General features: G+C 34.4%; 2 protein-coding genes and 1 pseudogene across 3 annotated transcripts; 1 reads left to right on the top strand and 2 right to left on the bottom strand.

Moving 5' to 3' along the window:
- LOC120171239 overlaps window positions 1-10,376 on the top strand; it is a 52,635-nt pseudogene extending 42,259 nt beyond the window's left edge.
- Window positions 10,377-10,455: 79 nt separating this feature from the next.
- Window positions 10,456-12,888, bottom strand: LOC120171232 (4'-phosphopantetheinyl transferase HetI-like). Its single transcript, XM_039178972.1, has 8 exons — window positions 12,748-12,888; window positions 12,412-12,587; window positions 11,734-11,801; window positions 11,505-11,606; window positions 11,208-11,363; window positions 10,982-11,101; window positions 10,744-10,873; window positions 10,456-10,667 (listed from the first exon to the last, which is right to left on the bottom strand). Exons 1-8 carry the CDS (start codon window positions 12,822-12,824, stop codon window positions 10,558-10,560), a joined length of 939 nt encoding a protein of 312 aa, XP_039034903.1. The 5' UTR covers window positions 12,825-12,888; the 3' UTR covers window positions 10,456-10,557.
- A 1,040-nt stretch (window positions 12,889-13,928) lies between these two features.
- LOC120171231 (rho GTPase-activating protein 5-like) lies at window positions 13,929-16,823 on the bottom strand. 2 transcript variants are annotated; one of them, XM_039178971.1, is made up of 6 exons: window positions 16,182-16,823; window positions 15,492-15,612; window positions 15,270-15,389; window positions 14,804-15,034; window positions 14,064-14,664; window positions 13,929-14,010 (listed from the first exon to the last, which is right to left on the bottom strand). In XM_039178971.1, the coding sequence occupies exons 1-5, from the start codon at window positions 16,547-16,549 to the stop codon at window positions 14,080-14,082; spliced, it is 1,425 nt and encodes a 474-aa protein (XP_039034902.1). In that variant the 5' UTR covers window positions 16,550-16,823; the 3' UTR covers window positions 13,929-14,010; window positions 14,064-14,079. The 2 variants fall into 2 exon arrangements, with proteins under 2 accessions (XP_039034902.1, XP_039034901.1); XM_039178970.1 differs by having other exon boundaries at window positions 13,929-14,664.
- Between the last annotated feature and the right edge of the window lie 289 nt (window positions 16,824-17,112).

Genomic DNA, 17,112 nt, shown 5'->3' with positions numbered 1-17,112 from the left:
CATTTAATGGTATCAGAGCTATGGTTTAGCCGATTCTCGGCATAAACCGAAGTCCAAAATGTCATAAAAGGTGTACATGCCAACATAGATTGAAAAATTTCTGATCTGATAGTGTAAGGAATACGTTGTCTTGCTAATAAAATAAGAACAGTTTAATACAGTAGAAATCCGATCGTGATAATTTCGAAGTAAGTGAAAGGTGATATTCCTGATTGTGATAGCTATTCACTTGCCCTGGCCAGGCAGGATGAAGAGCGGACACCTCAGGAAATGCCTAGTAAGATCAAAAGTTGATTTCAGAAAGCTGAAATCATATCTGAATAATGATAGAAAATTTTCATCGTTTGGAATTGGAAAAACGATGTAGAGTAGTTTTGCTATTATGTGAATAAGATAGAAGATGGTGAACGGGTGTCACCATAAGAATGTTAAAAAGATCTAATGACGTGATGATTACGTATAGAAGAATTCAAGGATAAGTGCATCAGTGACAAGCGTATAAGATGTATATGTCAGAGCTTATGAGTTCGAAATGAAGAAATAACATTGTGTATAAGCCAGAGCGTTTATATGATAAGGGTTTGCAGTTAAGACGGAAAAGTTAGCGTTAGCTAACAAGAATATGCGATAGGAATGTACTGGAATTATAAGATTATAAGATATTGTCAGGATATGATAACCAGATCTGCAATGGATCTGGATACCGTTGCATAATTGGATCATAGTAATGTGGTATAGTAAAGGAAAAAGGAAGTAAGAATTTGTATATTTAAATAAAGCTGAGGATTGATAAGAAGAGTTTGAGAATATGTATATCGATGATCAGATTATAAGACACAGGAAGTCAGAATGTTGAGTTTGAGCAAAAGAAATTTCAGGATATATGAGAATAGAAGTGAAATTGATAAGTTGAGTAAGTGAATTTTTAAGATAATTTCAATTTGAAAGGATGTATGTGTTTGGTTGATTAGGGTTTGTACCCTAGATTGAACATATTATTGACTAGCTGTCAGAGTAAAAGTGATAGAGTTATAAGATTGAAGGAAAAGATAAAATTGAGTTAATTGATTATGATGTGAATTTGAATATGGTTGTATATTCTGAGCAGATAGCTATGATGTAGAAACTGAGATAAGTATTTGCATGGAACCTTCAGAAAGAAAAATACAAGTATAAGAATGATAAAGAATGAAGTTATGTATAAGAAATGGGTTATTAAAGTAATGAGGATGCAATGAAGATTGGTACATAAAGATGAGTATAAGTAATAAGACAAGAGTATGTGAACATGAAAGGAAATATATGCTTAATGTATAAGGAATAAGGAATAAAGAAATGAAAGGGATTGATTTAAAAGATCATATACGATAAATATGGAAGTACAGAGGACAATTATGATATGGAAATAAGACCAGTGTGCAAGGTGATGTGAAAATATTGTTTGACTCCTTAAAGTATATGTTTAATCACATTGAAGAAGATTTAAAGTTGAGTTTTGGTCAAATGATGACGACATACAAGTTTGGTATGGTTATAAGGTAATTAGAGAGTTATGAAGAAATAGAGGGATTTATGATATAGAGATGGATGTTACTGTCAATGTGATGAGTGACATTATATGGAATTTTAGAAAGGTCAAAGGAAAAATGCATAGTCGAATGAGAGAAAAGACAACAATGGATTGGTATTACTGGTTATTGTTTATATGATAAGCAACAGAAGATGAATGTATAAACGAAAAAAATAGTTGGAAAACTTAAGGATTGAAAAGTAAGTTTCCGATGATGACAAGAAAGAATAAGTCAGGGAAGCAACATAAGAACATTGGAAGATATGTTCTTACTAAGATGTTCAGTGAAAATTCGAGGGCGAATTTTCTTATAAGGAGGGGAGATTTGTAACATCCCGAAAGCAAGGTCAGTGACTAAAATGTAAATTTTGGGAAATTTTGTGCTCAATTTTGAAATAAGTTAAAAGTTTTGGGATTTAAGTAAAGAATTTTGATGATGGGTTAAATAGCATAGATGGATAATTAAAGGGGCAATTTAGTCTTTTCAGCTTAAAGAATATTTTGTATTTTTTTTAAATATAAGTGATACACGTGGGTTTTGGGAGAGTTCTGGAAGCCTTCTTCTTACTCTCTTCTTCTTCTTCTCGTAGCTTCAACTTAAGGTAAGTTTGATTTTTAACTGTTAATTTCTGGAATTTATAAGTTGGTTTTGAATCTTTGGGTATTAAATAAGCTTAAGGAAAGCTTATATAGGATTTAAACAATAAGATAAAGGAATTATGAAGGAATTTACAATATGAGTTTTAAGATGGAATTTTGATAGGGTATGGTTGTTGAAGTTTTATGGATGAATTTGATTTGTCATCAATCTAATTAAGAAGTATGAAGTGTTAGAATTGGAATTAGAACACATTGAAAATTTGGTATGATTTTTGAATCTCGTATGGAATATAGGATTTTGAGGTTTAAGATGAAATAAATGAATATAGATTGGTTTAAGTATGTGTACTAGAGTTAAGAATGAAAAGGAGATGATATATGAAGTGTTTGAGAGGAAATGAAGTAATTTTCGGGTTGAAAATATGATTTCTGGGCAAGGGGAATCGATACCCATTCAAGGGGAACCGATACCCCTTCAAACGAACAAGAATTTCCAGTATGTCATAGGGGAACCGATACCCCCATGGGGGGGGAACCGATTCCCCTAAAGGAAAATTGGGAATATGGATTTAATAAGTCCATTTAAATTGATAGTATCCAATTACAAGGTGTAGGTATCTATTGATTGTCTCGAAATGTACATTTATGTAGATTCTACGCATAAAGAAATTCCGGAACGTTTGGCAAGTAAGATCGATCAAGGGAAAGATAAGAGATTGGAATTGGCTAGTGAGGCCAGGTGAGTGCATATTAGTTAGTTTATGGTGCTAAATGGAAACAAGACTTGCGACAAGTCTATTTCCTATGTTAGAATGCATGAATATATGATTATACGTATATGAATGACATGAATTGTATGTATGCATGAATATATGTGTTGACATGCTTTTGAATGTAATGTTATGAGAAGTATGTGCTATATAATGTATATATATATACATATGTGAAACTGAACTATGTGACTGCATGAGAAAGATATGAGCCATATGACATGATATAGGTGAACATGAGAAAGCAAAGTATGAGATATAAACTATGTGATCATAGTAAATATAAATATATTATTATATGATAAGTGAAATAAGCTGGATAATATTGATCTATAGGATGAAGTGAGAATAGTACACTAACTAGGGGATTTGAACATAAATGATAAGATGAACGTATAAGATAAGCTAGGTGGGAAAGATTCATAGGTTTAAATAAAACTATAACACATGGGTTGTATGATAGAAATTTATGAGGTTATATGAGAAGATTATAGGAGTTATATGAAATTGAATTAAGTAAACATATTAGATTATATATAGAGAAATAATAGAAGTGAGATATGTTTATAAGTCTGCTCTAGATGAATACGAAATATAAGAGTGCTATATGATTTATATTAGGATAATCTTGAGGATATATATATATAGATAGATATGAAATGAAATGAAATGAAATGAAATGAGTTATATGAATACACAATTATGTGATGAAATGGTGAATTACCTGAACATGTGAATATATATATATATGTCTAAGAGAAGGCATAAGATTAAGATATAAGCAATGTGACTATAAGTATTTCTATTATAATGTTACATGATATGTTAGGTATGTTAAAGGAATTATGTGATGGTATAAGAATTGATAGGAAATATATATATGAAAACAAGTATATGTTACGAGACAAAACCTATGATTATAAGCTACGTGAAAGTGTTCCTATCTGTTATATGAAATATATGATCATATGTGAACAAGATATGATGAGCATGTGAATTATATGGAAATGATCTACGTAAGTGAACTACGTGACTATGTGATCATATGAAAAGAAGCTATGTGATAAGTGATATGTGAAAGTGAATTACAAGTTTATATGAATATTTGAAATGAAATAAATGATAACGCCCATGTTATGTGTCATGAGAGCTAGGGGTATAGTTGGCATGCCAAGAGTCGAGGGTCTACGCGGTTCTTAGGGACATATGTATATTCTTTGGAACATGTGTGAAGTCTGGAAAGACACATACTTGATCCCTAGCATATGTATATGATTCTTAAAGAATTCTATGTGGTCCTTATGGACATTATTATATGGCACTACGGTGCAAGTCTACGCGGTTCTTAGGGACATATGTATATTCTTTGGAACATGGGTGAAGTCTGGAAAGACACATACTTGATCCCTAGCATATGTATATGATTCTTAAAGAATTCTATGTGGTCCTTATGGACATCATTATATGGCACTACGGTGCAATTCTACGGGGCACTTCGGTGCATTTATACGAGCTGTGGTGACAGCATAGTGCACAACCTCTATAGACTCACATATCGATAGTTCTCACATATGTACATGGGCTAATCCAGAGATATGAACAAATATAAGTTAGTGGTATGATAAATGCTATAGAAATGATATGATGTTGTGTGTATAGTGTTTGATTGAAAAAGTATGTGATTATATGATAACTTGTGAATGATGAATTATGTGTATGTATGTATTTACTGCGATTAATCTGATATGATTTTATACGATATGAAAAATGCCTGGAATTGCTATAACATGATAGAACAGAACATGCATGTATCAATATATGTTTTAAAGTGCATTATAAGTGGTTATGCCTCACTAAGTCTTCGACTTAGCGTGTGATTGTTTCACACGTAGGTTTCGAGAAGAGTAAGGAGGGATGCGGAGCAAGACAGGTCAGTTTTCCTTACCAAAAGATCAGATCAGAAATATTTGACAAAGTATGTATTTGGTTATGTATAAAGTGTTGGCATGTAATAAGTCATTAAGTACGAGCACTCTGATAAAGTCTTTATTTTGATTTAATAAAGTTTTAAATTTCCCGGGATTTTTCTTAAGAGTCAAGGTTTGAAAAGTTAATGTGACACTTCGGACTCGTATCCGGGTCGGATACGGGTTGGGGGTGTTACAAAATGTTTTGTTCCAACTTTATCAAAAGAAGTTTTAAGATCATCAATTTTCTTTTGATGATCATCATTGATCTTTGAAAGTAAATTTTGCAAATCTAAATTTTTCTTTTCAAACTCTTCTAGTTTGATTTGCAAATCTTTGATTTTACTTTCAAGATCGTTGTTGGTTTTGGATATGAGTTTGTTTTTATTTTTCAATTTTGAAACATCATTTTTATATTTTAAAAATAATTTCTCATAATCCGAAGCCAACCCATTATATTCCTCTAATAACTCATCATAGGATAAATCATCAAAATCAGATGAGTTAGAGGTTACCTTAGAATCTTCCCCAAATGCCATCAAGCACAAGTTAGCTACTTCTTGTTCCTATTCATCGGAACTTTCTTCATCGCTCCATGTAGCCACATGACCCTTGTGCTTATTCTTTGATTGACCCTTTTTCTTCAATTGTGGGCAATCATATTTAACATGCCCTGGCTTTTTGCATTCGTAGCAAATGATTGGGTCCTTCTCTTTCGGTTCATTTTTGAGGCCTTCATTTCGTTTGAATTTTCTTCCACGATAAGGTCTCATCATTTTTCTGAACCGTTTGGCAAACAATGCCATTTCCTCGTCATCGTCGTCGTTATTCGAATTACTCTCATCTTTTGTGGAATTGAGAGCAACTCCAATGTTTTTCTTCTTCTCCTTCTCCTTTGGTGTCTCGTCAATCTTGTCGAGGTCCACCTCAAATTCGAGCATCATTTCATGAGTGAGGAGTGACCCAATTAGCTCTTCAAGAGTTAAGGACGTTAAGTCCTTAGACTCGATGATTGCCGTCTTCTTTGATTGCCACGATTTTGGGAGGGAGTAGACTAACTTCCTCACAAGCTTTTCATTTGAAATGATCTCTCCATATGATTTGAGACCATTGACAATCGTTGAAAATCTATCCGTCATAGCTTTGATATCTTCATTTCGTTTCATCCTGAAATTTTCATAGCTATGCGTTAGAATACTAATTTTAGATTTCTTTACCTCATCGGTACCTTCATAAGTGACTTGAAGTTTGTCCCATATTTCTTTGGCGGTTGTACACGATGAAACTCTTCCGTATTCATCTGGTCCAAGAGCACAAAAAATGATATGGATGGCTTTGGAGTTGAGCTGGAACATTCTTGTCTCTCCTTCACTCCACAACCTTGGATGAATGAGAGGTTTGATGTATCCTTCTTCTACAGCATTCCATGCTCCCATTGTCACTTGCTTGAATGAAGTACATCATTCTATTCTTCCAATAGGCATAGTTAGCTCCATTGAAGAAAGGAGGCTTGTTGATGGGCATCGAGTCGAGACCAGAGTTGAAGTTTGAAGCGGAGGCCATTGATGACTTTGATTATCGATATAACTCTTCCTGAATCGACTCAAGAGGCGATTAAACCTTCAAATGAGTTAGGCTCTGATACCAATTGTTGAGTTAATCGATCGACAGAATCGGCCAAGAGGGGGTGAATTGGCAATTAAAATTTCGGTGGAAGCTTTTGCAGAAAATTGAAAAGATTTGCACAGCGATTTAGAGTGGTTCAACTTTCTCAATCAAAGTCTACGTCCACTACCTTAGCTATCCACACTAAGGATTTTCCACAAATTCACTAATTTGTCTTTCTTTTGAGGACAAAGAGTAACCTTACAAACCCTCAAGAATTATACCCCAAATTCTTGAGAAAACTCTCTCCCAAAGAGAATAATACAAATTTGCAAACTTACAAGGAAATCCTCACAAGGTAGATTGTTTGCACAATTCTAGAACAAAGAAAAGAACACTCAAAGATGAATACAATTGAGCACAATATGTGTTCTTGAAAGCAAAATGAATATTGAATGAAAATAGGCTTGAAATGCTCAAACTTGAGGTTTGATGCTTTCTCTTTGATTCTCTCTTGATTCTAGTTGCTTGATGTTTCTTGTTATTGATCAATAGCTTATAAGCTTGTTTAAATACACCTTGAATCACTTCTGAACGTTAGGGATGATTAGTGAAGATAATATAGCCGTTTAAGTGTGAAAACATTTAATAAAAATGCTTGGAGCGTGGGGGGAATCGGTTCCCCCTCATAGGGAATCAGTTCCCTAAGTGTAAAATTCAAATATTTCGACCGTTGAACAGGGGGAATCGGTACCCCCTATGGGAGAATCGGTTCCCTCCGAGCATTCTGGAAATCTCAGAGCCAAACCATTCAGGGGGAATCGGTTCCCTCTAAGCAATCTGTAATTTTTGGCTTTGAAATGGTTCGAAATACTTTAAAAGATTATTTTGAAATTGTTTAAGATTAAAACTTAATTTTACACTTAAGTAAGGATTAAAAATGATTTTTGAAATATTTGGAGTAATGTTTTGATATTCGAATAATTATATCGAATATACTTAGAAAATCATTTGGAAAATCTTAAAATTCATTTAACTTAATTTGTTATATCGAAATATCAAAATGTTTTCAACAATTTCTAATTTTGACACTTGATTGTCTGTTATTTTATTCTAGTCACTATTTATTCCTGATTTGGTATTGCTTTTCTTATTTGTTGCATATTGGTCATTGTATTTTAATATATGTGTATGTTTCATATTCTCATGTATTTTATGTATATGTACCATATGTATGTATTTATTTAAATATCTTTGCTTTAATATCCATTTAATTGTTCCTAATTAGTATTTTTTAAATTTTTAGCTTTTGTCATGTAAATTTGTTTGTGCATATAGATCTAGACATTTCGAATATATATGAAAACCTCATAAGCATAACTCAATTAATTCTATAATTGGATTAAATGTAATATTTATTTATTTTAAAATATTAAGAAATGATCGTCTTAAAGTAACTAGATGTCATATTTTAATATTTTAAAATAAATTGATACCCTACTAGAAGAACCTAAAAATCGAGTATGCTAAAATTAATCAAGTTTGAAGGGAAAAGGAAATATTCTCTTATTTAAACTTATCGAGACAATTCACCTAATTTTATTAGGGATTATGTTTCGATATTTTTAAATAATTAAATATCCCTTATCTTTTCTAATTAAATTTGTAATTTGGATTAATTGCTTTTTATTTTGTCGAATCAAATTATTTTAATTTCAAATTCTTGGGAGAAATTGTTATATTTCTTTTATTCAGTTGGAAGGAGAAATATTCGTCCTAAAGTATTTTAGGGATTATTTTCTCTTTGATTGGAAATATTTGAATATTTTTTATTTTTTCGTAAAATTTTTCGTTAAATAAAAATTGCATGATTGAATTTGAAATAATATGATCTTAACTTAAATTTATATTTGAATTCTTAGATTTCCACTATTAGAAACAATTTATAATCGATGAGTACCAATTGTTTGGGCATTGTGGGAGTGTTTATCCTTCCCCACACGTAATAGATCCTCGAACGCCCTTTTTATTACAAAAAAAAAGAATTTTTGATTACACGTAAACTGATTTATCTTTTAAAATGATTTTTTAAAAACTCTTTTAAAAGAAAATTTTTAAGTATTCGGACTACTTAACTCAAAAGATCAATAGGGATTTTAAAATATTTCATAATCTTTTCAAAGAAAACCCTCAAGTTGACTAAATTTTTTTTCGTCTGGGCGAAAAAACATGTCACCAAGTCCAGATGCTCCCCGGAACCCTTTGTTATAACTTCTCTCATCTCAACGTATTGGAAATTCAATTCCCTCGTAAACGCCCGCAAGGTGTTCGATGAAAACCTGATATCGAATCAATTAACGGTTTGCTACAACGCTTTGATTTCCGGGTACGCGTTAAATTATCGGGTTTTCAATGTTATTGCTTTGTTTTGTAGAATGATGGAAACGGGTCTTCTTGTTAATTCAGTTACAATGTTGGATTTGATTCCGATACTTTCGGAACCCGGATACATAAGTTTAGGGATGTCTTTTCATTGTTGTTGTGTGAAGTTGGGGTTGAATTTTGATTTCTCTGTTTATAATTGTATACTTACAATGTACTTGAAATTTGGGGACATTGAGTTGGGAAGAAATTTGTTTGATGAAATGCCTGAGAAGGGTTTAATTACTTGCAATGCTATGATTTCAGGTACGCACAGAATGGGCTCGCTGCTAATGTTTTGGAACTCTGCAAGGAAATGAAAGGTGCCGGAGTTTGTCCGGATGCGGTTACCTTTGTTTGGGTTTTATCATCTTGTGCACACCTTGGAGCTATTAGTGTTGGCCGGGAGGTTGAACAGAGAATGGAGTCTAGTGGAGTCCGTCTTAATCCGTTTTTAAACAACGCACTGATTAATATGTATGGTAGGTGTGATAATTTGATTAAAGCCGATGCCATGCCTGTGGAAACTGTGGTTTCATGGACAGCGATTATAGGTGGATATGGAATGCATGGATATGGAGAGACTGTGGTGGAGTAATTTGATGAGATGATTAAGAGTGGTATTCGACCTGATGGTGCTGCATTTGTGAGTATATTATGTGTATGTAGTCATGCAGGCTTGACCGGAAAAGGCTTGGATTATTTTTCCGAAATGAAGACGAAGCATCGTCTGCAGCCAGGTCCAGAGCATTATTCTTGTATGGTGCATCTTCTAGGGCGGGCTGGTCGCCTAAACGAAGCTTTTGAAGCTCATCAAATCAATGCAGGTAAAACCAGATGGAGCAGTCTGGGGATCCCTTTTGGGTGCCTGCAAAATTCACCGAAATGTAGAGATAGCAGAGCTGGCTTTCAAACGAGTTATCAAGTTCGAGCCCATGAATAGCGGTTATTATGTTCTGCTATCCAATATTTATTCAGAAGCCGAGAATTTGGAGGGAATATTGAAGGTTAGAGTAATGATGAGAGATCGAAAGCTCAAAAAGGATCCGGGTTTTAGCTATCTCGAGTATAAAGGGGGAGTTCACCTTTTCTTACCCGGAGACAAAAGTCACCCACAAAAAGAGGAGATATATAGAATGGTAGATAAGCTGGAAAGTTTGGTGAAGAAACTTGATGGCTACAAAGACGATGAAGAAAGGAGGAACAGAGAACATTTACTTGGGGTGGGTGTTCATAGTGAAAAGTTGGCAATTGTGTTTGGATTGTTGAACTCAGAGCCAGGGACAGAGATTGTTGTGATAAAGAACCTAAGAATATGTGAGGGTTGCCATTTATTTCTCAAGGGCGTCAGTAAGATTGTGGATCGTCAACTTGTTAGAGATGCAACCCATTTCCACCACTTCAGAGATGGTCTATGTTCATGCAAAGACCACTAGTTTTTCATTTTAGAAGGATTTCATTTTCTGCAAGTAATAGAAAGTATGCAGTATGAAGATTGATTTAGAATCAATGCATCAATTTCTTATATTCGAAGTCTCAAAACAGTATTTGTGAATAATACAGATTACAATGTCATCGGATTTTATAATGTTACATTAGTTTTCGCCATTCCGGTGCATTGCTGCTATTGCTCGATTATGCGACCTAGGTCTACGACTGCATCGGTTCCGGAGACACAAACATCTTCAACAAACGGAACGGTTTTCCAAACGGTCAGTTTCATCAGTTCATTTGCTTCACACAAACAAAATGTTTTTCGTTTTAGCAAACATGTATTCCACAACAATTACACCGATTAGCAGAATCTTACCTCCAGCAGTTCTATCCTTTTTGATACAAATGGCACCATAGTGAGAACCAGCCACTTCCAGGAGTGTGAATTGCCAATTGTTTGTAGGATTCGTGGGGTCATCGAATGATTCAACTATTATATCAGACGCCTGTCAATGTGACCAGTGTTAATCAAAAAGTTCCGATACAGTCCAGTCATACATATTCAACTATGTCATTTATCTATTTATATTCCATATATACCAAGTTGTACAAACCTCAGAAACTGAACTTCCAGGAGGATGAAAGTTCCGCAAAGTTGTTTCCCTAAATCGAATAGTGAAGGTCTTGAAAGGTACCGCCGAAAAGCCTTTTCCCAATGCTTTTACATATGCCTCCTGGAAATAAGAATCAGATTGCAGAACAATTAGAAGGAAAAAAAAATGAAAACATGTTACATTTGTCATGCTTCAAGGCGGAAATTAGTATTAGTATCTTGATTACTTTGAGAGTCCATAATTTGATAAACTCCTGACGCTGAACTTCAGGGTCAGATATAGTAGTTAAAACTTTCACTTCGTAAGCCGAAAAATAGCGTTGAGCAAAGGCTATTAAATTGTTCTTTGTCCTTCGTTGCTTCTCTTCGATATCAATGCCAATCTACAATTATTGAAAGCAAACACCACCGAGTTTAAGTATGCATAGCAATAGAAATTCAAAACAAAAAACCCACATACCTATTGTTGCAAGCAGATGCATGTGAAATCTCACAACAATAATTAAACAACACATAGGACTTACTGGCACATTTACAGTGACACCACAAGCAATCATAGTAGATGTGTGTGACAGATTAAACTGCAATGGCAGTGGGCTGAAATTGTCCTCGTCTCGCCACTCCACCTATTTCAATACGGAACAAATAACAAGATAAGCAAGACCATTAAAAGATATCCGAAAATATGAATTCAACAGATATTAAACCAATGTCCTTGAAAAAAAAGGACTGCAAATCTAATATGGATCTTACCTCAGGCTTCCCGTACAAATTCTTCCTAAATTTCAAAGATCTGGGATTCATTTGAGAATTTGTCTGATCTAGCAATACAAAAACTATGTAAGTGGTCTATGCAAAGCATATGACAATAAAAAAATCTTGAGTCCCAAAGAAATACCAGCCTAAAACGTTCTTTGCAGATAGAAATCTTCACATTGTACTGTTAATTAGCAATTGGTGGTAAACCACTGAAACAAAATACACATGATGCCAAAAGATACTTGGAAAATAATGACAAGACTTGTAGCTTTTGTTTGAAAGTGTGAATCTAGACCGGAACTGCAAGTAATAGCTTGAAACTCCAGATGTCGAAGGGAAAATCAGATCAAGTATTAGGATTATACATCAGCAATATATTGAACAAAAATGATTACTTTCTTTGGGGTGACTACAAGACGAGGTAGTATTTGTTTAGAATTTTCTTAATCATTGACAATGCACGCAGCTGCACAAAATTGTTTGGTTCTGACTAAACAAAAAAGCATAGCAGCACCAACCATATGGTAATTTTGCTTGAAGTGTCAATTAACCAAGAAAGAGTGGGCAAAATGATATGGATAAAAATGTCATCAGATATATTGATTGCCTTTGATCACTTCATAAAACAGGCTAAGAAAAAGAAGAAAATGGAAAAAAAATAAGAAAACCTACATCTGGCAATGGTAGTGCGAACCAAGGCTCGAGCAAGAAGAGCTCTTTTCTTTAGCTGGTCTCCACGCATTCGGTTAACACCCTCTCTTTCACATGGGGATAACAGTTCAGAATACTGATTCAAAAGACCCCAACTCTTCACCTCATCTGGCAATACGTACCAAAGATGGGTTTCCCTTGAAGAAAAAAAATATAACTTAAGCAGAAATGCAAGAGTTTGGAAAACCATATAGCACCCACGGATTATCACCCAAAAAGGCATTTTAATTGAGTGCATATATACCATAAGTTGTAATTGGAAATCAACGAATTAGCAACAAGGGAATAAATCATTACATAGGAGACGGAAGCTGCAAGGGAACCAGAGGAGGCAAAGCAGCAGAGAAATTCCGCTGAAAGCATCGTATATTCATCTCCAACCGCTCTTGCAAACACCAAAAATGACAACTGCGAATCACAATTTACAATTCTTGAGAATTAAATCATGTCTTGGGTTTTTTGCTAAGAAATTGAATGGCGTTATTGTTAATAAAGAACGGGTGGGCTGGCTGGACCAGATCTTCCTCTTTTGGGCTTACTGCTGTTTATGTTTTTAAGGGCAATTTTAGCCCAATACTGGAGGGCTAATTATTTAGTTCAATACGACACAAAGTAATTTATTTAAGGATCTATGATATTTGTTATAGTGACCTGGAACTCATAATAAGTTTTAATAAAAACATTTTTTATTAAAACTTTTTATCTCGATGTGATAAAATTTAATAAAAAATTATATTTTATTAGAATTTATCATCTCGACGTGACGAGTTTAAATAATATTTTAAGTAAACTCGTCACCTCAACGTGATATGTTCCTTAAACACTTTAGCAAATGTCTTAGATACTAAAATAAGCTTCTATATGATATATTGGACTAATTAATAAAACTATTTGCTTTAATGGTCCAAAAAAGACTTTTTTAAGACATTAAAACCATGAATATATAATTTAGCTATTGAGTTTTTTTTAAATGTAAACTAAAACTATCTAAAGTATTAAAATTTAAAGTTTTAATTTAATAAAATTTAAATATTTGATTAAAGAAATTTATATTAAAAAAGTTAAGTGATTAAATTCAAAATCAAATTCAAAATCAAAATCAATAATTAAATTACAGTTTGAAGCTAAAATCAAAAGGCCAAATTGCACATCAAAACCTAAGTCCAAGGGTCAAATGGTACATTAATCCGATTAAAAATCTATAACACTCTCATATATGCTTTTTAAGTAACATCATCATCGTTTAGGGTAAACATAAATTTTGGTGCTTGAGTATAGTTTTAAGATTCAATTTAGTCTTTCTAAGTTCTTTTTTTTCTTCTCAAATAGGTATTTGAATTTGACTTTTGGTTCAATTTAGTATCTATTAGACCAGAAAGATATGTACCCTTTTTTTAATTTTAAATAAGTGAAAATTAGCTGAAAAGATGTTATTAGCTTCAGAACAGTAACAACAAGTATGATGAACATAGAAAATGTAAAAAAGAAAAAAATCTGCACTCAAAATCACATACACAATATTTCCAAAGGGAAAAACAAAAAGAAACCAAAACACAAGATACTAGCAGTTGGCATTTTCCCACCCCATCTGACTACACAATGCAAGCATTCATTCATTCATTCATTCATTCATCTCCAAGCTTCGAAAAGCTCGGCTCTCATATTTATCAGCCCAGCAATCCTTGTTCCTTTATTCTTCCTAACATCACCTCCTGCATTCCCCATTGATCCTTCATTTCCCTTTTTTGTTCCCTTCTTTAGACTCGAAGCACTTGATTGATCAACTCTGTTCTTTCCGATACCGCCTTTTTCGAGTCCATTCGCTAAAGAATTCACTTGACACACTAACGTGCAAGGGCAGTTATCGAGTAGAGATCGGTTTCCACCACTAGTGTTATCGATTGTAGTCAGGAAACCCTGAGAGCTACTTTCGGTGGTCAAATTCTCTTTAGCAGAGTGAGGGGGGCTCTCCACTGAAGGTTCTTCAGCAACAAAAGCTTTCTCTCCTTCGCTTTCGCCGTTTACCTCCTCATTGGCATCTTCGAGTAATTGCCAAGAGCTTTGCTGTCCATTCTTATCAGAAGGCTCTGAGCCAGAATCGGGATTAGAGTCTATCATAGAATCTTCTCTTTCTTTAAGTGTTCTAATAATAAGTGTCTTCAGAAGATTCATCACCTGGACTGCATGCATCAATGCAGTTAAAGGATCTGACATCTGCAATAAACAGCAGTAGTGAATAATCGTTGTGACAAGCAGTGTCGAACTGGCTCAAACCTCAGTAACCGATAATTTGCATGAAGTTCGAGTTCGAAATGTGTATTTAAATTAAAACTACCGAAATATATTTACTCACTTGAGTCATGTTCGGAGCAAATACCATCGCGACATTACGTGCATTCATCTTGTTCAAATGTTCCAATTGCACAACATCAGCCATTAAATTTATTGCCCAATCCAGTAGAGCAGCTTCAGTCGGAGGAAGAAGCCTTACAAGCTGAGCACACTCTTCTTCTGACTGGGCTTCCATTACCTCCTCTGGAGGAAGAGAATCCAAAACGCCACTAGGAAGTTCCCTAAACCAAGCCTGCAAAACCATAAACACCACAACTGAGTTGAAAAATCCATTCAACAGGAGAAGTTCTCAACATTGTTTGCAGATAGCTTGGCAGCATTTTGAGCCCGTGAATCAGTTCTTTCAATAGTTTGGTTCATTCTCAATATTTTAATTACGTCAATAAAATAGAGACACCTACGAGCCGATATAAACATGTTCAAAATACTCGAATACAGCCAAAGCTATTAAAGAGCAAAGAAAATACCTTTATAAGACCCGCCAAGCAATGTACATCTATCCCATCTGGTATAGCTGCCCTATTTAGTTGTTCCCTAACATACTCCTCCTGACTGTTCTCAGCATTAATTCTGAAAATTCCTTCTGCCTAAACATATATATATATATAAGAAATTAACTACTAAACCGGATACTTCAAGCAATTATATAGCCATAGACCACAGTAGAGAAAAGATCGATGGTCATATACCTGGAGGCCTCCTCCGGCATATAAATGATTTTGCATCAGTAGTAGTATGGTTGGCACACTATTCCCTCTAGAGTCCAGTGAGAGCTGCATAGATTCGGTCGAAACTCCGAACACACTCGCGCTGCGCGAGAAGAGAACCTTAGTCAATGAAAAAAAAACTGGCACAGATATGATAAAGACCTTACCAATTCTATGATCACAGAAAAAAAGATGGTCATTTTTATTTCCACACATTCAATGAAATCAATCGAATTCAACTATAGAATTTAAAGTTTGATCTTTGTTCTTTGATCTGAGAGCCACACACAATGAAACAAACGTAGAATAAATATATTACATGTAAGGTTTATTCATCAAAATGATATAAGAAAAAGGTATAGAAACCATCAGCAAGCTAAAAAGAATTCAATGAAGAGAAAGACTTGAACTTTGGGGGAAGAAATTTGCATCAAATTGAAGCAAACTGTTTGGTTCTGGCTCAAAGAAACTAATCATCATCTGAAGCTCCTAAAATGGGTGGATTTTTACAACTTTAGTTTGAAGAAAGGGAAAAAAATAATAAACCTTTTCCTAGTATTCCTTTCATAAAAACACTAATCCTTTGACAATCATGAAAGATACCCCATATTTGAATTTCAATGATAAATTTCAAGAAAGAAACAAATAAAGAATCTGCATAAATAAACTTGCCTGGCACTGGGGGCTCTTCTGGGGACCTCAGGCTCAAATTCAACCGGCAAGCCAAGGAATCCATGGAACCTATCAAAAGTCACATGAGCAACATGCCTGAAATTGGTAGGCAACCCGATTTCCATTGAACAAAGCTCTTTACTTCCAGAAAGGCTACACCCAACCAAAGACTTCCTAAAAGCAGCCACTAAAAGCGTTAACAAAGACAGCTGATCCCCTTCTCTTTCCCTTTCTTTCCGCTCTCCCTCTTGCCTATTCTCTTCTTCTTCTTGATCACTCCCTTGGGCTATTATATTCTCCACAGTGCTTACATTAGAGCTTGAAAATGAAGGGAAGTGAGATGGGGATGATTGGAGTACTTCGGTCATAATGCTCTTTTCCCACCCTTTATTGGGGTCAACAAATTTAGAGCCAAGAAATCAGAAAAAAAAAGGGTTTTCTTTGGCGTCTATGTAGAGTTGGATTGAAGCAAAGATTTTGGATGGTAGGAAGCAACTATCATCACTCTTTTTAGGGTTTATTTCCCTTTGTTATATAATTATCTTGGCTGGCTTAGGCTTTGAGGAGTGGAGAAGCTAAGTGTAAAGATAGGAAATTTAGGGAAAGGGAGAGAAAAGTGGTGGTGGTGGGTGGAGGAGTTGAATATGTTCTTCATTTACCCTCCCAAAAAGCCCATCATCTATTAACCAAATGGAGGTCGCTTCTCTACACTGGATTATCCTCTTGCTTCTTCCTCAGCCAATCAAGTGTTGCCATTTAAGCATTTAATGAAGGAGTTATTTTAGCTGCTTGACACATGGTTTATGTTTGCCATTAAAGCATATATGATATGATAAAGACATGCATACTTTAGTTTTAAGCCCTCCAATTCCATTGATTTTTTTAATATTCCTCTATATATCAGATTACCATAAAAATCACTAATAAAATC

The sequence above is a fragment of the Hibiscus syriacus genome, unplaced genomic scaffold, assembly GCF_006381635.1.
Source record: "Hibiscus syriacus cultivar Baekdansim isolate YM2019G1 unplaced genomic scaffold, ASM638163v2 tig00111817_pilon, whole genome shotgun sequence".
In the NCBI taxonomy this organism is placed as follows: Eukaryota; Viridiplantae; Streptophyta; class Magnoliopsida; order Malvales; family Malvaceae; genus Hibiscus; species Hibiscus syriacus.
This window is presented reverse-complemented; position numbering and strand designations above follow the sequence as displayed.